The 21,978-nt window shown below is 44.1% G+C and overlaps 1 protein-coding gene across 1 annotated transcript in view; it reads left to right on the top strand.

Annotated features, from left to right (window-relative positions):
* XPR1 (xenotropic and polytropic retrovirus receptor 1) overlaps positions 1-21,978 on the top strand; it is a 107,760-nt gene that overhangs the window by 74,397 nt on the left and 11,385 nt on the right. The window contains exons 4-11 of the mRNA XM_017815825.1: positions 1,965-2,188; positions 5,861-6,010; positions 6,550-6,633; positions 7,122-7,203; positions 10,667-10,854; positions 11,089-11,268; positions 15,460-15,625; positions 17,331-17,522. Of these exons, the coding sequence (XP_017671314.1) occupies positions 1,965-2,188; positions 5,861-6,010; positions 6,550-6,633; positions 7,122-7,203; positions 10,667-10,854; positions 11,089-11,268; positions 15,460-15,625; positions 17,331-17,522 (1,266 nt within the window). The remainder of the gene's footprint in view (positions 1-1,964; positions 2,189-5,860; positions 6,011-6,549; positions 6,634-7,121; positions 7,204-10,666; positions 10,855-11,088; positions 11,269-15,459; positions 15,626-17,330; positions 17,523-21,978) is intronic.

Below are 21,978 nucleotides of genomic sequence, written 5' to 3'. Positions count from 1 at the left end.
GAGAAAGGAAAAGGAAGAGTAAATCTTACATCTGAGGGGGGAGCAATAGAGAATTATCATTAAGTTGTTATTTAAGATACTAATGAAGAGAATTAAATTGACAGCCAGGAGACTGTCCAGCAGAGCTCTGGGAGGCAGAGGGACCTCGTGGCTCCTTGGTTTGTGGTGTGTGTCCTGCTGGGTGGGGGTGGCTCCAGCTCCAACACTGTGAACCTGCTCAGGATCTTCCTGGCCACCACCAACACCCGTGGCCTGTGACAGTGCTTATCAACACAGATGCCAAAGCTGTGACTGAAGCCGTAGCAGGGGAAAAAAAACCCTGGAAGGAACCAGTTGTACAGAACAAAGAGAACGATAGCGGTGTTAGTTATGCTGGTTTTAGCTTTAAAAGATTGTTATTCAGCCAAAAATACTATTTTCTGAAGGTACATAAAGCAGCATATTTAAAGGAACACCTCTTTTGTACTTGAGGTGTGAGGATCAGAGACAGACTTGTCCTGAAAACACATCAGAATGATATTTAAATGCAGACTGACTGTCTCTTTAACCAGTAAATAACGAGGCAGTGCTTCTAAAGTGAGGAAAAGAGGGATGAATTATTACAGCAGATCATGTACAGCAGCTACTAGTGTTGTAACTCCTGATCAAAGCAGAGCTGTGTTTGTCTGTCACCGGGAGCTTGGCACAGGGGTTGGGTTGCTCTCTGAGCAACAAAATTCGGTGTCACATTTGAAGTGTGGAGTTTTTCTTCTTTGATTTCCTTACTGTCACATAAAAAGATGGTAAACACGTAGTCAGTAGTGGGTGCACGGATATGAAAAGTGCTTTGCTTACTGTCAAGTTCCATAATATTGTCTAGTGGGTTTTTTTTTTCTGATGCTTCTTGTGCACTTGATTTATTTGGGAAAGACGAGCAGCTTTCCTTTGCTCTCAGAGTAGACGTTTGGTCACTGCTTTGGTATTTGGATGAGACCTTATCTCCTGGCTGCCTCCAGCCACGGCTCTGCCAGTTTGGGAATGCCTGTCCCAGTGTCCCTGCACTAGTTTGCAGCTCCCAGGTACAGCTTGGGCTTCTTCCACCTATAACAGGTATTTACGTGGTCCTGGACTGAGCAACCTCTAGAAATCAAAGTTGTGATGGAAGTTGAGAGATCTGAATTCATGTCTAGTGCTGCTTTAGTCTGTGCTGAAGGGACAGACCCTTGATTTTGACCGTATTTAATTAAGGGCTTTTCTTTTGAGAACATGTATGTTTTACATTGGTTTAATGAAAAGAAGCTTCCTCTGCTGCCCTTGTGAAACCACACCTGGACTACAGCATCTGGGTCTGGGGCTCTCAGCACAAGAAGGACATGGACTCATTAGAGCAGGTCCAGAGGAGGCCACAGAGATGCTCTGAGGATTGGAGAACCTCTGCTGAGAGAGTTGGGGGTGTTCAGCCTGGAGAAGAGAAGGCTCCAGGGAGACCTCAGAGTCCCTTCCAGTGCCTAAAGGGGCTCCAAGAGAGCTGGAGAGAGACTTTGAAAGGGGCATGGAGTGACAGGAAAAGGGGGAATGGCTTTCCCCTGACAGAGGACAGGGTTAGATGGGATATTAGGGAGAAATTCTTCCCTATGAGGGTGAGGAGGCCCTGGCACAGGTTGCCCAGAGAAGCTGTGGCTGCCCCATCCCTGGAAGTGTTCAAGGCCAGGTTGGACAGGGCTTGGAGCAGCCTGGTCTACTGGAAGGTGTCCTTGCCCATAGCAGGGGATTGGAACTGGATAATCTTTAGAGTCCCTTCCAACCCAAGCAATCCCATGATTCTATTCCATACGAAGAGAAATATGCAGAGCTCTCAGACTTAATGTGTGATGGGGGAAGGTCATGCACAGGCACGTCGTTTGGAGAACAGATATAGTCCTTTTTAGGGCTTGGTAGGCAAGTTGTGACCCTCCCAGTTGACTTTTCCCTCCCCTTGCCAACAGAAAAGCTTGCCGAGGCTCAGCGCAGGTTCACCACCCTCCGGACTGAGCTACAATCCACTTTGGATGCACAGAAAGAAGCCAGCGGGGCTTCCACGCTGCAGCGGCGCAGAAAGCCCGTCTTCCACCTGTCCCACGAGGAGCGTGTCCAGCACAGGAATATCAGAGACCTGAAATTGGCCTTCAGCGAGCTCTACCTCAGCCTCATCCTCCTGCAGAACTATCAGGTACCTGCCAAAAGAGGTGGTTTTACAAAGCCCTGTCTGTAAAGCGTCCCTGTGCTTTGTGTGTCCTCGAGTTGTCTCGTTCAAGCCAGGTTTTTTCATTTCTTCCTTCCTTTTTTGGTTGGCCCCTGAACACTTTCAAAGCAAAGGCAGATACCTAGCAGCCCATGTCAGGTTGCTTTTTATTGAGCTAGAAGTGCTAAGCTGACCTGCAGAAGGACCTTCTTTCTTCCCTTTTCTGGGCTGTCTGACCCCAGCACTCGTGGCCAGAGCACGAGGTCACACTGGGACCTCCTTCTCTAGTGCGTTGTTCTGTGCAAGGCTGGAGCAGGCAGGTTGGGGAAGAAGTTCTTTTATCTAATATTTGTAATGCAACTTGAAATCCTCATGCACTGTTTTCTCTTGGTGTTACCATGGTAGTGGCTGTGACCTTGCTGTATCAGAATTTCTTGTTAAAACATCCATTTAAAAAAAAAATATTTTGATTCCTGCAGGATACAGGCTCATTTGCCTTGAGGTATGAAAAAAATAAGCAAATCTTTAGTTTTACTTGGATTTCTGGCACGGTAAATATTGCAGACACTGATCTAGTTCCAAAAATCTTGAAATAAAAATCTGAAACTGTTAATATCTTTTCTTCTGGGCTAGCTCTTCTGGAATTAAATACTCTGAAATGCTTTTAAGTGTTTTCTTTGAGGCGTTTTAGCTTGTTAAATAAGAATGCTGGAACTTAAATTCACTATATCTGTATTTAGATCTTTACCAGCATTGTACTAAAGAATTTCATTAAACAGTAAGAATTAATTGAATACCACTCTGCAGTATGGACAAAACTTATTCTTCCAAAATTCTGAGTGTTTGTACCTCTCCTAAGGCGATGTTATGTCCTTGAGCACGTTTCTGTAAACTATTGATGGGTTTCTTAATAAAGCTCTTTAACTATTAGTGATAGTTCCTAGTTCAAAATCCTGTGACAGGTGGAGTATCTGTAGTTTTCCAGAGATGGACTGAAGCACTATCACCTGCAGTGATTTTTTTCACTTACATTTATTTTCTTTTTAAAAAGAAGACAGCTTGTACTTTTGATTACAAAAATTGCTTCTGAGGTGTGATGAAGAGTTTAAATAAGGGATGACATAGGTCATTCCTTTGAGAAATATTTTCCTACTATTCATCAGTGAAGAAAGGCGTCTTGCACACTTATATCTTTGGTTTTTTTGCTATTGTAAGCCCAGATCTACTGTAGGTATACTAAATATTGATTTAAGCCCCATGTGGATTTGATGGCTTTCACAGTTTGCATCTGCTTTCTACAACATACCTTCAAAGAGAGAATGAGAAAAATTCCTTCAAATTGGTCTTGAAGTTAAGGACAAGGAATACAAGTACTAAACCAGACATAAAACCAAGTCCCAGAATACCACTCTTAATCACTCTTGAGCTTAGAATATAAGAACTAGAAATATTCCAGATCTTACAGTTTTGGAAAGAAGAAAAAACAACAACCTGGTGGGAAGATGATGTAGCTGAGATCTTCGTGTAGGAGGTAAAGTGAAGTCAACAGCAGCATTATAAATGTCAAACTGTGGCTTTGATGAAATGCTGATGCCTTGAGTTGGGTTACCAAGGAAGGAAGATGCACCTGAAGCAAATTCCTCTGTCTGTCAGGACTGAACAAGAGCACAAGTTTCGTGCATTCATTCCTGAGCTACACAAACCAAACGTCAGGTGAAAATATAACTAGTCTCCAGGGCAGCTCTTACATATTTAACTTATCAGTGATTAAACTTCTGATAAAATTAATTTATTGTTGACAGTGTTATAACATTCTAGATGTGTGTACACGGATAAATAAATCTATTTATTCAAAATACTGTGGTTTAGGAGAAACAAATTGAGAAATTAAGCATATAATATTTAGTTACATATTCTGTATATAATATAGTGCATTTGTCAGGCAAATAATAGAGGCTGAACCATTCTTATTAAACTGCCTTGGTGCATTTCCTGATACACTTGTATATAAGAAAGGAGTTTTGAGTCCACTGGTTGATTCTACTTGATCTTGCATTATATTATTGCCTAAATTGTAGTATTTGTTTTGTGGGTTTTCGGTGTTTTTTTTTTTTCCACAAAACATACCATTGGTTGATTCACTTAAACGGATTTGATTGTTACCCAACAGAAATGGAGGTCAGACTTGGGGAAAGTCCCTTGCCAAATAAAAGCAACACAAATAGCAAGAATAGCAAAATATCTGACTGTGTAAATGATGTTTGTTCTGTTTCATAGTCCCATCACTGCATGTTCCCTGTCTGAAGTACCACTGTGGCCAACAGTGCTTTTAACATGTACTTTGGGGTTGCAGAATTTTTGCAGCCAGAGCATGAAATTCTGCCAGAGAGGTTTTGGGGTGTCTGGTGTAACCATATCCTGACCAGCCAAGGCACCCCAGAGTTAAGTCTGGGTTTGCACCCATGGTAGATGAAGGAATGTTAGTTCAGGCCACAGAAAAATCTCTGACCAAAATCATCATTTTGTTGTAGTTTTCCATTTGAAATTTCTGCTCTCCCTGGGATGGAATGCTGGCTTTTCCAATAGAAAGTAATTAAAGTCTCTTGTCTGCAATAAAGGCAGATCGTTAATGCTTCGGCTTCCTGAGCCTGTTTCCCCAGCCTCATTTCCCCACCTAGATGGGAGGGGTCTGGCATTAAATCACCCTAAGCATAATTAGATTGAAAATAATTTCGGTGAGTAGTTGGTGCCTCTCCCCAGGGCATTGGATTTTGTTGTTTTCTCCGTTTTTCTTCCCAAGCTACTCTAAGCTTTTTTCGGAAGTGAATCTTGCCATGATCCCTCTGCATTTCTGCTGTTGCTGGAACGAAATGTTGGGTCTCTGAATGGAGTTTGCTGCATAATGAAATGCAGGATTGCAAATAGATCATGTGGCAGCAGCTGCCTGCAGTGTGATGAGCTTTGCCTGTCTTGGGTACTGTGGGTTAGAAAAGTGTGGGGTCAGGGCTTGTGTATAACTTGTAAATCAACAGTTAATTCCTTTTCTAAGCCTTGTATGCTTATCTCTGCAGACTGGAGAGTTACATCTCCCATATCTGCAAGCCTAAACTAGTTTTTTAGTCATAGTACAACATACTCCATGAAAAAGGATGCTGCTTTGGGGATGCACTTGTCTGGATTTAACATGCAACATTGACATTTTTTTGTACAAAGATGTCCCTTCCATAATCTAGAGGACTTGACTGGAAACCAGTGTAAAGTTTAAAGAAACTAGGAGTCAGTAGCTCAGCCTTTTCAGAAGGGAAAACCCCTCGAAGGTTATTTGTCTTCAGTGTGTCATCAGGAATGTTGTTGCGTTCTGCGTAAAGCAGGAAAATGGCAGTGATTTGGCTTTTCAGGGAATAAAAGGGTTCAGGGAGCCCCGTGGAAATAAGTTGCCTCTTTTTATGCCCTTGAGTCCCCCGTGTTTTATTTTACTTGCAAGGAATATGTATTACTTATAACAAAGTAATAACTCAGACACTTGCTGACAATGGATGCAATCGTTTTGATTCTCTGTATTAACTATTCCTTTATTTGCTAGCACTGGAGAGAGAACCACTTAGCTTTGTTGGGAGCTGACTGGGGTTAAAAACAGAGTGTCTTTTCCCTCGCCTGCAGAACCTGAACTTCACCGGCTTCCGCAAGATCCTGAAGAAACATGACAAGAACCTGGAGACGGCCCGAGGGGCGGAGTGGAGGGTGGCCGAGGTGGAGGTGGCACCTTTCTACACCTGCAAGAAAATCAACCAGCTCATCTCTGAAACGGAGGTAAAGCTGCTGCTCAGGGCACTGCTCCTCTGGTAACTGGAAAACCACGGGGCTTTGTTCACTGCTGGTTTCTGGAAGTGTTCAAGGTTGGATGGGGCTCTGAGCAACCAGGTCTAGTGGAAGGTGTCCCTGCCCATGGCAGAACTGGATGATCTCTAAGGTCCTTTCCAACCCAAACCATTCTATGATTCTATAATTTCTATAATGTTTTCCCCTCAGTATAGCTTGTATTCACCACCAAGATAACTGGTAATTGATTTTGAAGTGCCACAGATTTCAGGCACTCCTTACATAAATTTGGGTGTTTTCTCTTCAGTTGGTAACTCTTCCCTTGAAAAAGTTAGTCCAGTGTTAGCTTCTGTTGTGTAGAAGCTTGGTGCAGCAGAGTGAGCTTTTCATCTTTGGTACCCTGTATTAAAGGAGTACAGGGCCAGGGCTCACATGTAACATGGAAACCAACCATTATTTTTTGTTTTAGTGCATTACCATGTGCTCATCATTCAAATGAACTTCAGTGGTGTGTGTCTTTATCTCCTTAGGAAGTGGTGACCAATGAGTTGGAAGATGGAGACAGACAGAAGGCAATGAAACGTTTGCGTGTTCCACCCTTAGGAGCAGCTCAGGTGAGAGATCGGGCTGTGGAGCAGAGCTGCTTCTCCAACTTGTCAGGGTGCTAAATTAGATTCAACATCCCAACAAAGTAGTGAAAGTAATTGATGTGAGTGTGCTCATGCACCCAGTGAGGGCGGCATGGTCACGTAATCTGCTTTAGCTCCGGAAGGTTTGGAAATAGGTTACTATTCCTAATGCATGCAGACAAGGTAATGAAGGGATGAGAAATAGTGAAAGGAAATTTGTGCTAATAATAACATATGCTTAGTGTTTGTGTGGTCTGGAATATTTTTCAAAGGGCATTGAGATGCCCAAGCTCTGTTTCTACACACAAGAATATTATATGGCGTTTTCAGTTTAAAAAAACCTCACTTCAAGAGCAACAGGGCAAATGGATCAGGGCATTGTGTTTCTGATTTTAAACTTACTCTGCAAACTAATCTGAGTTTGCTGATAACCTGCTTACCCCGTGTTAATTCTGCCACTGCTTTGTTCACAGCCTGTACCAGCCTGGACTACATTCAGGGTTGGATTGTTCTGTGGGTTGTTCATTGCACTGAACGTCACCGTCATACTTTCAGGTGGGTATCCTGCCATACCTTGGTTTGGATGTATTCTCATCACTCAGTGAGGGCCTGGACCTGAACTTGGCAGTTTAGGATGTTCTGGGTTAAATCAGAGCTGGATCACACTGGTGTGAATTCATTAGTTCTGCTCAGTAGTGGGTCGTGGCTTATCTCATGTTATATGTGTGGATTTTGAACACATTATGTGTGTTCTCCTTATTCTTTGAGGGATATTCTGAGGGTGCAGTATCTGTGTGTGAAGACAGATTTCTGTTCCCTGCCGTGAACACACGGCCCTCGCCCACCTTGAGACAGGTGCTTGTAGAACTTTAATTTTGCATGGCACTGACTCCTTGCAGAGAACAAGACCAGACACAGAGCCATGTGAGCACATGGCACTCGGGACATTTTCATCTGGAAATTCCTAGGATTTCAATGCCTCGTGCCTGTTAATGGAATTAATTGAATTTTTCTTGTTGGCAAGATTGTTTAAAAGCTACAATAAATTGTTGCGTATCTCAGGTCTTGGCTTTATTCTACTCTGTGCCTTCTGAGCTTGGCCTCTGATTAGAGTAGGAGCCACGTTAGAACTGTAGATCCAGACACAGTGCTTAATCACAAGCGGCTTTACTAATTGTGTGTGTGATTTCTGTAGTGTTGTAACTTGCTTAAGCAGTACAAAGGAAAAGGCTTAACAAATCAACTTACGAGCTCTTGCATTAGGGAAAGCCCATGTCTGTGTTTTTGACTTAAAAGAATTTTTAATCGGATGTTTCTGTAATTGGATCCAGCCATCTCTTGGGATAAAATGCCTCTGTTTGAGGAGCTGTTTGCAGTGCTTCCCATTTGGTCTTCCAATGGTAGAGGCAGAAAGTTGACCCATCTACACGAAGGGGCTGTTTAATGTGTAGGAGCTGTTCTTTATTCATCGTTTCTGTTACTTAAATGTTTGATCTCTGTGTGAGATGCAAATATGATTGAAGCCAGTTGTGTTTGCTTTCTCTCTCGGTGTTAAGAATGAAAAGGTGCCACAGTTGTGAGAAGGAATTCATAAAAATGATTATATCTGTAAAGCAGGTGTTACTAACCTAGTGTGGATAATAGGTGTGTTGTATCAGCAGGCATCATCTGATAGCTCTGCGTTACTACAGATACGGGGCAAAACCTGGATTCTGACTGCAGAGTGTTTGCTTTTAATTGGCTAACACTTTGTTAACCTCTCAGCCACTTTTGCCAAATTATTTTTATGATTTGATCAGCTAAGATAGGATTTTAGTGTTCTATGTGTAGATTCTGTGAAACAGCATCAGAACATGGCTTCTGTTAGTGACCCACTGCTGTATTGCCTGGTTTGAAAACTCAAGCTGCAGTATTTTACAGTGATGAATTCATAACTTGGGGTCTGTTAAAGGCTGCAAATGCTGCAGGTGGATCCCAGGAGGGAGTCACCCTAAAGAGCACAAATTTTGAGGCCTCGCTGTTTCTGTATGGGCTCTCCTAGCTGCCAAACTAGTGTGTAATTGAGGTTCATGGAAATGAGCATTTGTTTTATTAACCAGAAACCTGTAAGGTTTCATGCAAACTCTCAAGTCCTTGCTGCAGCAGTGCCCTGCTCTTGTTAGAGAATTAGACTGTGGTGCTGTTGAACTTGTCACCAGGGATATTTTCCTCTCTGAGCACCTTGTGCAGAGCCTGTGCTGGCTGAAGGGATGAGCTGGTTGAGTGTCACATCCCTGCCAACTGTAGGAGGTGACTTCACTTGTGTTGGATTTAAGTGGAAAGAGTATAGGAATGGACAATCTCTTTGCCTTGGGGCTACAGTGCAGAGCCCTGGGCTGGATCACCACAGTTGGAGACCTTGGACCCTTTGGACACTTCCTGCAAGTGGGGTCCTTCAGGGTCTCCAACCAAACTGCTCAGCTGTTGGGAAGAAAAGGGTTCAGTTTGGAAAAGTGAAAAGGGAATCAAATAGAGCCTTTACTCTCTGGAAACTGAACTAGACAATGTCTTAGTATCACAGGAGAGAATATACAGAACTACTCTAAACTTCAGCAGCTTGTACTCCTCAGTGTCTGCTTTTTCTCCAGCTCCAGCTGCTGTTCCACACTGCAGTTATGGTCCTCTACCACCCTGGGAGGCCAGAAATAAGATTAGTGGGCATTAGCTATGGAAGTCATATGCTGTAGTGTCATTCACCTCAGGATAAACCTTTGTCTGGGTGTTCTGTCTGGAATAGCACACAGCATGTCTATCTTGTTCTGTCTGGTCTGTTCTTAGTCAGGATTTTTCGGGCACCTCTGTCCTCTTTGGAGTTTTGACCAGATGGCCCACTCTGGTCCTTTCCAACCTTACCCATTCTATGATTCTGTGATCTCCCTTGGTTTCCAGATTCAGATTTGGAAAGCTGCTTTTACAATTCCTCATTTAAGACTCACTTCTTTCAACTTCTTTGGGGGCATGTCATTTCTGTCCAAAATTTGATTCTGTTTTGTCTGAATCCAATAGTCTCTATAAGTTTCAAATTTAAAGCAACAGTTCTTGAGTCTTTGTTCCTTTCATGATTTTTTCTCCATAATTTATGTAGTATAAAGTATCAATGCTGAACACGTGAAATTCCTTATGGAATATGCTGTCTCTGAAAAACGGTTTGTAGAACTCGGGTCTGTAATTTAGACAGGCAGGTTTGTGGGAAACAGTTCTCAGCCTCAATTCTGTAAAAGTGCATGTTCTTCTTTTTGGCCCTCTTAAAAAAAGATGTGGCTGAGAAACTCTCACTGAAACAAAGACTGAGGATTCAAATAATTGTATTTTAGTTGTGCTTTTCTCATAAAACCTGTATCAGGCAACTTGGGGACAGTACTTTGCAAAGAGGCTTGTGCTGGAGAAAGTTGCTGCTGTATAAGACAGTTTGTTGTTTGAAACGAAGCAAATTCGCTTCCAAACCCCTGAAGACTGAACAAAGGAAGCAACAGGCTTTCCAGCAGTGCTGCCTGAGGCTGGGATTGCTGTTTGGGTGCGGCTGGGTGTTGTATGGCTGGCTATGAATATGTATTGCATTGCAGTTGTATTGAGTTCGGTGATTAGGCGCAGATTAGCATTGTTTTAAATGCTGTAAATGGTGCTTCTTGGTTTTGTGGGGAGCTGAAGTGTTTTGTGTATCTGTCTGTTGGGATTTCATCTCTATTAAACCAGAATATTTAAGTGCATAAAGTCAGATTTACGCTGGTGCTGTCGCTTGTGGCTGTAGTGGGACGCAGGGATGCTGCTAATGACTTGATTACACCAGCTGGAGAGGGAACTTTCCCCAAGATACTCCTAAATTCTGTGACAGGCTGGGCAAAAAGTCCTCCACTTGCTGGAATATGTAGTTTTGTACAAGTGTTTTCTCTCATCTGAGAACCAGTACAAAGCCATGGAGCACAATGTGACGTGACTTCAGCTATCCCCTAAGGTCCTTCCTTTCTTTGTGTTTTGCCAGGTGTGGCTTTTATAGATGGACCAAATGTGTGGCCACTGGTGAGAATCTATCGAGGTGGCTTTCTCCTGATAGAATTCCTCTTTCTCCTGGGTATCAACACGTATGGCTGGAGACAGGCTGGAGTCAATCATGTCCTCATCTTCGAACTCAATCCCCGCAGCAACTTGTCCCATCAACATCTCTTTGAGGTAAACAGAGGGATCGTAGGAGTGGCTGAGCTGTGCAGCATATCAGGAGGATAAACCCTGCGCCGTTTCCTGGCAAGGAGCTCTAATACAATTAGAAGAGGAAGTTGCTGAAGTCTGATTAGATTACAGGATTGAGCACTGCTCTCCCTTTTCTTATAATGAGACTTCATTGTGGGTTTCAGAACTGTATTTTCTTAAAGTATCTGTGTGTTGTTTTTTTTTTTTTCCCTGTAGATTGCTGGTTTCCTGGGCGTTTTGTGGTGCCTAAGCCTGCTGGCATGTATATATGGTAAATTCACCTACATCCCTATGCAGGTGAATCCACTCATCTTGTACGGCTTCATGTTGCTTTTTCTCATCAACCCTACCAAAACCTTATATTACAAGTCCAGATTTTGGCTGCTCAAACTTTTGGTAAGTCTCTAAACCTTCTTTAAATAAATATTTTCTTAAAAAGTTGCTGTGGCTGAGCAGTAGCTGTGAAGTATATACAAGTCTCACTAATCTTCAGTGAAGAGGGATGTTGGAATGCTTATACCACTGTTTTTATAGAGCAGACCTGGTCAGGTATTGACTGCAAATAGTTTTTGAGGATGGATTTACAGAAGCATCTTCTGCTTTCTGTACCAGTCTCCATGTGTTAATCTTCCTATAGAGAGCTGTATACAGACTTCTGCCCATTTAGAGACATTCTTTACTTGTTTGTTCCCTAATGCAGTGAAACAGTTTGATTAGGGCTCCAGTGCTCTAAGGCAAGGCTGCATGGCTGCTCCTCAGCCCCAACTGGCAGAGAGGGTTCACTGATGGAGAGGGAACCTCAAGGCTACTGCTTGTAAAATTATGTTCATGGGTGGGTTTTTTTTCAGCAAATCTTTATTTTAGACCCAGGTCTTATTTTCCAGGTAAGATAAGTCTGGTAAATTGAGTGTAAATACATGTGCTGCTTCAGTGTTCCAGTTACAAGTGGGAGCTCTGAAAGAACAGTTTTCAAACTTGTTGGATGACTCATCAGTTTCTTCCCAGATGGCAGTTTCAGATGTTCATCCCCACCCTGTACGTCCTTTTGAATTGATTTTAATCAAGTTAGTTCCCCTGATACCTTATTCTTGCTGGAGCTGCTCTGAGAGCTTTGGGCGGAAGAGGGTTTGGCTGGCTGGTGTTCTTCATAGAATTGTTTTAATGCCAGTTAAAACAATTAACTTCATCTGGAACACGGCAAAGATGAAATGTAGAATCGTGCTTTGAGGCTGTGCGTGCAGGTACACACGCAGTGAATTAACCTCTGTTATTTGATTTGCTGGCTTACTACTGGTTTAGCTTTTCCTTTTTTTGCCTTCCAGCATTCAGTCATCCCTCATGGATGTACCTGTAGTCCCAAGCCTCATTAGTCTGACTGCTTGTCCCCTGGTGTGAGGGGAAGCACTGGAAGTGCTTTAACCACATGAGTAATATCTGTGCTAATTTGCCTTAATACCTTACCAGGGTGAGATTCTCGGTGTTCACAGAGCTGTGTAGGCAGTTTGCAGCACCTGCTCTGTCCCAGCGATCTCCAGACAATGAAACAGTCTGTGATAGAGATGTAGAATCATACAATGGCCTGGGTTGGAAGGGACCTTAAAGATCTTGTTTCAACCCCCCTGCCATGGGCAGGGACACCTTCCACTAGACCAGGTTGCTCTAAGCCCTGTCCAACCTGGTGTTAAGCAGCTCCAGGGATGGGGCATCCACAACCCTTCTGGGCAACCTGTGCCAGGGCCTCCCCACCCTCACAGGGAAGAATTTCTTCCTAATAGCTAATCTAAAACCTACTCTATTTCCGTTTGAAGCCATTCTCCCTTGTTCTGTCAGTTCATATATCATTGTAACTGGCATCTCAGATTGATACAGATATATCTGTAAATAGATTCTCTCAGAATCATAGAATATCTCGAGTTGGAAGGGAACCTGTAAGGTTCATTGAGTACCTTTGAGCCTGCAGAGGCCAATTCATCCCAAGGTCTCCTGGGGGGAAAAAAAGCTTCATCAAAATGCAAGATCACCTTAATGGTGGGAAATGACACAGTACTTCTGTGTGTTATGTGGAAGGAGGAAGGGGGGAAAAAAGAGGCCAGACAAAGCACATAAAGAGCAGCTCTTATTGTATGTACTTGGCTGCTGAGTGTATTTTATTTCTCCACCCAGTTGCCAGCAGCTCTCTGGGTGAAAGGAGGTTTAAATAGTGCAAGTGTTAGAACTGTGCTGCTCACGGAAATTTTCGTTTAGTGAGCATTTTTCTTCACATGCTTCGTATGTTTCATTTCCAGCCAAAATGAAGTCTGATATATCAGGTGTGGCAGAGCATTACTGACACCTTCAATTTTTCTAGAACCGAGTCAGGGACATACTTAAGTGTGTTGTAGCATTTCCTGGTGGATCTAGGAGGCTTACCATGATCAACATCACAGCCTGCTGTTGCTCCCAGGCGGGATCTCTTGTGTTAATCCCTGAGGGATGGTGAGTTACCATACCAGGTTGGAATTGATCCTCCTCTGAGTGTAAAAAGTTATTTAGCCCATAGTGAGTCTAACTCCCATCCCAGGCTCTGCACGCTTAGGTGAGCACTCTTTGTCTCTTTGCTGCTGGGTGAGAAGCCCATGAGTGCAGTTGTGTGGGCTGAGGAGAGCAGCTCTCCAGGAGGAATCGGATCCGAGCACAGGGAATGGCACAGTGTCCACATGCCCACGCTCTCTGCAGGGAGCTGAATGGTGACACAAGTGCAGGGAGCCTCTCTGAGAGAGGTGAAAATCTAGGAAGTGTTCAGCTCCAGCTCAAATATCTGCCATCTCAGCACTGATTAAAAGTGCAGTGATCAGCACCGGGAGGTCTGTGCTCAGGTTGTGGAACTGTTGATATAGAATTGCAGTTGATTGTTGAAACCGAGGTTCAGCTCTGTTTTGGTGCTTTATAACGTGATTCTTCTCTGGAGGATGTTGCAGAGGTTTCTGAGCTGGGAAGTGTGGAGGTCCCTGTGGTACCTGCACTGCCAGCACCCTCTGGAAGTCGGGCTGCAGCTCCAACTGTGCCTGGACAGCAGCCAGAAGCCACAGTGCCTGGTACATGGCACTAGGAGGGTTCAAATGGCAGCTCAGAAGGATAGTTAACCCAAGATGCCAGTGCCAGATATGTTGTGGGCATATCTGTTGACTCCTGCTCTGCCATAACCTTTAGGTGGAAGGTTTCTACTCTCTTAAAAGTTTTACGCTATTTTCTGGCAGTGCTGAAGTGCCTCTCCCTAAATTAAATAGCAATAAGGATTTTATTATTTCTTCTCCTTTTTTGTTTCCCCCTGGGAGATCTGTCTGTAAAGCTGTTTTCACATTTCCTTTTTTTTATCTCGTCTTTATTCATGGGTAAAAAAAGGTCTATGATGAAGCAGATAAAGAGAGTATCAGGGAGTGATGGAAAAAGGGAGGAAGGGCCCTTTGCAAAGGAAGGCTGGTGAGGTCTCTGACCTCTGCAGAAGCTGTTCTACAGCTGGGCACCTCTGAAGACAGTGCTCCCTGATGGCTGACCCTGTTTGAGCCTTGGGAATAGGTGCTGTCCAACACGAGCACTGTGCTTTCTGGGTCAAGATCCATATCTGCTTTATGTCACTACCTCTTAGTCTCCCATTTGGCTTTGAAATTTAGGAGCAGAGCCTTAAATTTGCATTACAGGCTGATGGGAACGTGTCAGTCCTTTCCTGGGTTTCTAGAGCTGTGCACCCTTTAGATTAATAAGGCGAGCAACATAAAAGATCAGTGTTGCCTGTGCTTTCATTAATTTAAAGGTTCATAAATCTCGGAATGACCGGATGGTGCTGGTGCCGTCTCTGTGAGAAATTGGCCATTAGTAACTATAACTAACCGGGTAGGGAGAGTTGTAATCAAAGGTAATGGAGCATGAAAACTGTCTGGTTTGGAAGGAGCAAAACTGCTGTTAAGGCTTAGAGGGAAAGCGGCCTGGTATTGAGGGGGAGTCCAACTGCCAGTTAATAGATTTTCCTCTGCCCTTTCTTTAACTCTTTCCCTGCTGGAGGCATTGGCAGATCCAGTAACAATCCTCACTATTACAGCTTCTAACACGAAAGAGCAACTGGTGAGTTTACTAAACCGAGGCATGATCAGACTGCTGGCCATGCTGAGGGTCTAAATCCAACTGACATTAAGTGTGAGGGAGAAGGTAAGTGTGGAAGATGTCAATAGACACGGTGTAAGTGCCTGAAAGAAAGAGCTGGTCAAAATGAGGAGTGACAGGAGAAACAGAGCTGTACAGAGCTCTTACATGGAGACTGGGAGTTTCTGGGAAAGGGCTTGGTTGGAGGAGACTGGGCTGTTCTGCCAGTAAAAAACAAAAGGGTGAGGGACACAGAATATCTGCATTCAGGAGGACGAAAGCAGGAATGTTCTTTGTGCTAAAAGTGAGGAGGTAGTTATCCTTTTTTGTCAGCTGAAGCAAAAGGTCAGCAATAAATCTTCAAGCATTTCTGTTATTTCCATATTTGTTCAGTGCTGTGATGTCCTGCCACTGCATTTAGATGCCTTTGACACAGCCATGAATTATTCCTGCTTTTTTTTTTCCTGACAGTTTCGAGTGTTCACTGCTCCCTTCCACAAGGTAGGCTTCGCAGATTTCTGGCTGGCTGATCAGCTCAACAGCCTGGTTGTGATTCTCATGGATTTGGAATACATGATCTGCTTCTACAGCTTTGAGGTTCAGTGGGAGGACAATGCTGGACTTCTGGCAGATACAGGTAGAGTAATGCTGATGGCCCATGTGAACACGGTCAAAATGACCTGAAGAACACTGAGCAAGGCAACTTCATAATTATCTTTTTTGAAGAGGGCTACAAATTATATAGGAAATTAAATTAATAGGCATTTCTTGTAAACACGGCATTAGAGACATTCTCCCCTTTCTTACTTCCATCCGGAGAAATGGAATTTCACATGAGTGTTCATTTCCTAATCCAGTCATTTGGCCCGACGTGTATATTCATCAAAGAATTTAGACACAGCACTACTGATTGGAAAGAGAAATCATTTTCCTGGCATTGTTGTTTTATTTCATTGTAGTTTGACCATGTGTTTACCTTTAGCCTGTTCCTATTGCTCAGTGTGAAAACAAGTTGCCTGAGCCTGTTAACCACAATTTTCTGTGCTGTAGCCTTACAGGCTCCATCGCACTTCCCTGAAGCAAGAGAGGATGGAAAAAATCTCTTTAGTGCCACCCCTTATCCAATTTGAGTTGATGTTGTGATGTCAGTGTTGTCCATGCTCTGCCTTCCCTTCTTTCTAGCCAGAAGGGCCACAGAGCTGGAATATGAATTTTGACTTTGGCTTTCCCAGCGGCAAAACACTACCTGCCTTCTTGGGGATTGGGCTGTTGTCTTTCCATTTTCAGCAGTGACTGCTGGCAAGTTGTGTTGTCTGATGGTTTTGACACTTGCTGAAAATTTGCTGTGTGCTTCAATAAGCATCAGTGTTCACTTTGTTCTTCCAATCTGTCTCATCTTTCCCTTCCCTATAAGACAGCGTTGCAAGTAGCTAAATATTTACTTATTAAAAATAAAAATGAAATACATGAAGCAACTGAGTGCCTAGCGGTTTGTCCTCTTCCAATCCAAGTAGTGGAGTGATGGCGCAGTGCTTTGAGATAAATATCAACTAATAACTTGTCTCCGTTTGTGTGAATAAGAAACAAATGATTGCTAGTTGGAGGGGTGTTTGGTTTATGTGCTGACTGAGACAGCAGAAGAATATGGACTCCTTGGGGGGTTCCAGGCAGAGCTGGGAGTTTCCTGGTCACCTCCTCAACCAAAAAAATGCTTTCAAACATCACGGGGGTGACAAAATGACATGGTGTGTAGTTGCTTCCCATCCCTGTTTTTGAGGCCAGGCCTGGGTTTGCTTTTTAAAAATCAAAGCACAAAAACCCAAACTCAATCCCATACTGAAATATGTTTTTTCCTATTACAGTGTACAAGGAAAATGGGTCAAGGACATCTTGGGCAAAGTAGCCTTTTAGAGCTGTCCTGCAGAGTTTCTAAGTGCTCTCCCATTTATGCACAAAAATCCAGTGTCGAAGGCCTTTTGTAATTCCATCCTTAATTTGATTATTCACAGTACTGCCAACAGCACGAAACACGTTTAAAAATAGATTTTTCCTAAAATTCTTGCATGTTAGTTATAATTAGCAGCAGTGAGAGAGTTAGGTGATGATCTGTCTGGATGTGTTATTGATGTCATGTCACCTGAATACCTCAGAGATAGAGCTCCAGGATACTTCCTGGGGATGGGCTTCTTGCTGTTTGGGATGTGCGTGTGCCTGAGTACAAAGCGTTGATGGGGAATTGCTGTCACATCAAGGGATATTGCAGAAAGGAAGAAAACAGTAGTTCTTAAACTTTTTATTAACTTTCCGCTTTAAGAGTTTTAACTCTTTTTCTTTTCTTGCAGATAATCAGATTTGTAACAGCTACTCCTACGGAGTGAGAGCAGTCGTCCAGTGCATCCCTGCTTGGTTGCGATTCATCCAGTGCCTGCGCCGTTACCGTGATAACAAACGGGCCTTTCATCTGGTTAACGCTGGAAAATATTCCACCACCTTCTTCGTGGTGACATTTGCAGCCCTCTACAGCACTCACAAAGGTATCAGAGATGTCTGAAAATCCTTCGCAACTCGTGGGATTTGCTTTTTTACCTGAGAGAAGGTCAGAATCTGGCATTTGTTTTTGTGTGTGTGTGTTTTCGCACCTGTGAAACATCTCTGTGGAGAGGCAGAGACCTGCCTTGCTTGTAAAGAGTGTTTTAAGATCTTATTTTAGGTGTTTTTCACATCCCTGGTCTGCTTAGAATTGCGCTTATGGAGCGTGGGAGAGAATTTTCAGGTTTCTCTCTCCGTAAAGGGGAAAACTGAAATACCTGTCAGGTTTTGCTGTGAAGGGAGGTGAATGGGAGGGATATATATGAGGAAAGGGATAACACAGGAAATACTTCTCCCTTAGTATTCATGAACAACCTGGATCATCTAAATAATCGATCCATCCATTCCTACATGTGGAGGCATGTGCACAGTGCCAGGAAAATGCTCTCCCTGGATTTTCCTGTGTGACTCTGTCCATGTTTTTTCTGCAGCTGGTAAGGAGTTGTTTCCAATCCATTTAACTGCAGATTGAGCTCTGATCCCTGAAGTTCCTCATCTCCCTGGAAACGACAATTACTCGACTCTCTTCTTGTTCTGAAGGAAAAAGCTTTTAGTTTCTGCACTTCAGGCAGTCGCCCTGCCTTTCATTGTTCTGAAGTCCTAAAAGCTGTATTCTTTCACTTGAGATTATATGCCTTCTGTATCTCCAGAAATTAGCAACCACACACAGTCGTGAGCAATTACCTCCCCTGGAATATTATGGTGGTGAGGCAGGCAGAAATGTTCAAGGCATAATTCTAGTTAACATGCTGGTTTTTTGGAGGGGTGGCAGGGTTATGAGAAACCTTCCTGTGGCCAAGAAGTGTCTGTTTTGACGTAGCCGGGCCTGAAGTCACAGTGATGATGTTTGTCAGGCCTTGCATTTTAATGGCAGAGAAGTGCAGTGGCTCAGGCTGGCTGAAGGCTGGGAGTTGGGTGCTCTGTATCTGGCGTGGGAGCATCTTCTGTGCATCCCCTCACCGCTGCCATGTCCCTGGAGCTTATTCCTGCTTTAACTTGTTTGCTCACTGACATTCTGCAGCCCTGCAGTCCAGTTAGTCACCACTGCCAAACCCTGGGATGAGACACGTACAGATTGCCTGGCTGTGTAGTCACTGCTTGTATCTTTTATATACAGTGCAGCTTTGGGGAGGCTGACTAATGCTTCTCCTTCCCGGGGGCACACTCTGGCAGAGCCTTCAGTGGGAACGTTGGGGTAGGTTTGGAACCAACAGGAAAACCAGCATCTGTCAAAATATCCTGTTGAAGAGTTTTACCTCTTTCTACTGCCCTCAAGGTTTGCATCTGTGCCAGTGCTGCTGTTCTGGTTGCTGCCATACACAACTGGTGTCCCCTCTCCCAGCCTGGCAGGGAGTGGGCTGTAATGAGGTGTTTACGAGCCAGGCAGGGGACTTGTTCCAATTGCTATGAGATGTCCATGACTCCCAGCCTTTGTCTGTCCAGTTTGTTAGTGGGAGTCAATAGCATGTAGTTGCTGGTATCATACAAAAAAAATTTGGAAGCTTTGTGGCCTTTGGAAATTGCAAGTTAGCACTGATTTATAAATGCCACTGTGCCTGGGCTTTCAGAGGGCTGCCTAAAGACCTCGCCACGTCCTCTCAGCCCTGGAGGCCCCTTCCCATCCTGCCATAAATGCACTTTCTAATATGCTGTACCTGTTAGGAATCCAATTTTATCTATGTGCTTTACATAGATTCCCAGTTCTTCTTGAACTTGGAATCAGATGGTCTATCATCAAGTTGTTATGATGCTACCGTTGAAAATAGATTTGCTGCTCGCCCACACCTTCTCTGTGTCTGCCCAAAGATAGCAAACACCCATCTCTTACCTACAAAACATCTGCTGGGGGGAGCTATGTGCTGTTAAGAAAGCACTGCCCAAAACAAGTGTGACAAATTGGTAAAGATTCTTGCTCCTTAGACCTGCTCTAAAGAGCAGTATGTAATGAACCTGTTCATTGCTGTGGTATCAAGAGTTTTATTTTGAAACAGTCTTCCATGCCTGTGCTTGCAAGCGTATGACTTACACCTCTGGCATGACAGCTTTTGGCTGCCAGGACAAGAGGGTAATCAGTGGCCTTTCCTTGGGAGGTCAGGTAATGTACACCAGTGCCTGTTCTCCACTTGGGAGGCCTGGGGACCTCACAGCCCTCTGAGAAGTCTCATCTTCCCCCCTTCATTTGAACACTGGATAATTTGTAGCTGGTCTGTAGCTTGTGCCTGCCAGCGGTGAGAAGATGGACTGTGTGGCTGGGAGGGTTTGTTGGCATGGAAAGCCACCTAATTCATACAGAGCGCACTGACAGCATGCTTGTGCTGTGTTTTCCTGTGCTTGCTGCTGGAAAACAACTTGAGCTAAACAAATGTACAAATGCCACTTTATTATGTTTAAGTGATGTTTATGCAGCTTCTAATCACACGTGGTACTCCCTTCTCCAAACCTCCTGTGGAGAAGGATCCCCCCCCAGTAACACCATGTACTGTGGGCTCTTGACAAGTATCTGTTTCCCCAGAATATCCCTGTTTAATAATTCATGTTGCTCAGGCAGTGCATAATTCCAATTCTTTCTTCCCTCAGAGAAGCCCTTTCTTTACTTTTCTTCCCTTGGATTTAGATGCAGGATGCAATTTTCTCTTCTAATTGCAGCTGGGATGTCAGACCGCTAAGATACCAAAGCAAATTCCGTTAGGTTTTCCCTCTCACAAATTGCAATCCTGTTGTCCTGGGACTAGGCTAGTTTTACAGGAGTAAATCCAAGCTATCATTTTGATATTCAGATATCACTGGGATTAGTGAAGTGGAAGTAGCTACCCCAGAACATAAGCCTGGAGCAGGCGGTGGTTGCGTAGACAAGTGCTGATTCCGCCACGGCTCACAAACACAACCACGTTTCAGGGACGACAGCAACAACACAAGGACAACTGTTGCTGAGCTCCCAAAGGAAGAATTCTCAGTATTTTTATACCGCCCAAAGGAATGGGAAGCAAAGGCCGTGCTCTGTAAATATAGTCCTGCGGGGTATGTTTGCTCAGGCAAATGAGGCATAGCTGTAACTCTAAGCTACCTGGCAACTGGGGGACCCAGTCCCTGGCCGCTCCAGAAGCCTCTGTCTGTCCCCACCTCTTTCCCACCCTTTCTTTGCACTAAGGAGTTCAGTGCTGGCATTAAGTTCCCTGGCAGTGCTGAGTATCTTTCCCCAGAGCCAGCCAACAGGGTATTATATTGCCTTACTTAATGTCTACAGAAACCTACGTGGTGCTGGGGAAACAAATGATGAAGCCCAAGCCTGCAGCAGAATATTTACCCCGAGTGCAGTGTTGTTTTGACACACAACTACTTTTTGCAGTGTTTTCACTCTGCCAAAAGCAGATGTGCTTTGCATGACAAATGCACCAGTAAAGCAACTCCCACTGGAGTCCAGCTTATCACAGCATTCATAGAGTCATAGAGTGTTATGGGTTGGAGGGGACCTTAAAGAACATCCAATTCCAACCTCCTGCCATGGGCAGGGACACCTTCCACTGGACCAGCTTGTTCAGAGCCCCATCCAGCCTGGTCTTGAACACTTCCAGGGATGGGGCAGCCACAGCTTCTCTGGGCAACCTGTACCAGGGCCTCCCCACCCTCACGGGGAAGAATTTCTTCCCAATATCCCATCTAACCCTGCCCTGTCAGTGGGAAACCATTCACCTTTTTCTTATCACTCCAGGCCCTTGTCCATAGTCCCTCTCCAGCTCTCTTGGAGCCCACTTAGGCACTGGAAGGGACTCTGAGGTCTCCCTGGAGCCTTCTCCTCTCTGGGCTGAACAATCCCTATTCTCTCAGCCTGTCTCCATAGCAGAGGTGCTCCAGCCCTTGCAGCATCTTAGTGGCCTCATTTGGACTTGCTCCAACAGGTCTATGTCCTTCTTATATCTTGAGGGCTCCAGAGATGGAAATCAATAGGGATCCCTCTTGTATGAAGTGTACTTGCATTAAATAAGGCACACTGACATACCTGGAATAACAAACCTTGTTTTCACTGCTCACTTGGACCCGACTCAGGCTGTATAAGACAGGATTGTTTTGTTTAGGTGGCAGCTCTTCTGAGAAACAGTGCAGCTGGAGTTGTGTTGTACTACTTCTAGGAGTGCTGGTCATTTCTTAAGCTTTAGGCATGTTTTTATGCTCCAGCTTTATTCTTTGTAAAATGAGACACATCATGGTTTTTCTGCTGTCAGTTTTCTCTTACCTTGATGGCTTTTGCTCCCGTGGTGTCATTGGAAATACCTGGCTCACATAGAATATAGATTTGACTTCTGTACTTGAAGAACTGAACTTCTTTAGTGCTTTGTTCTCTTCCATCATTTTCTTGTTTTGTGGGATTTGCTGGTTCAACCTGACCATTTGTTCTTTACCATG

This window comes from Lepidothrix coronata, unplaced genomic scaffold (assembly GCF_001604755.1).
Source record: "Lepidothrix coronata isolate B3197 unplaced genomic scaffold, Lepidothrix_coronata-1.0 Scaffold52, whole genome shotgun sequence".
Classification (NCBI taxonomy): domain Eukaryota; kingdom Metazoa; phylum Chordata; class Aves; order Passeriformes; family Pipridae; genus Lepidothrix; species Lepidothrix coronata.
Note: the sequence above shows the minus strand (reverse complement) of the source record. Positions and strands in the feature narration are given on the sequence as shown.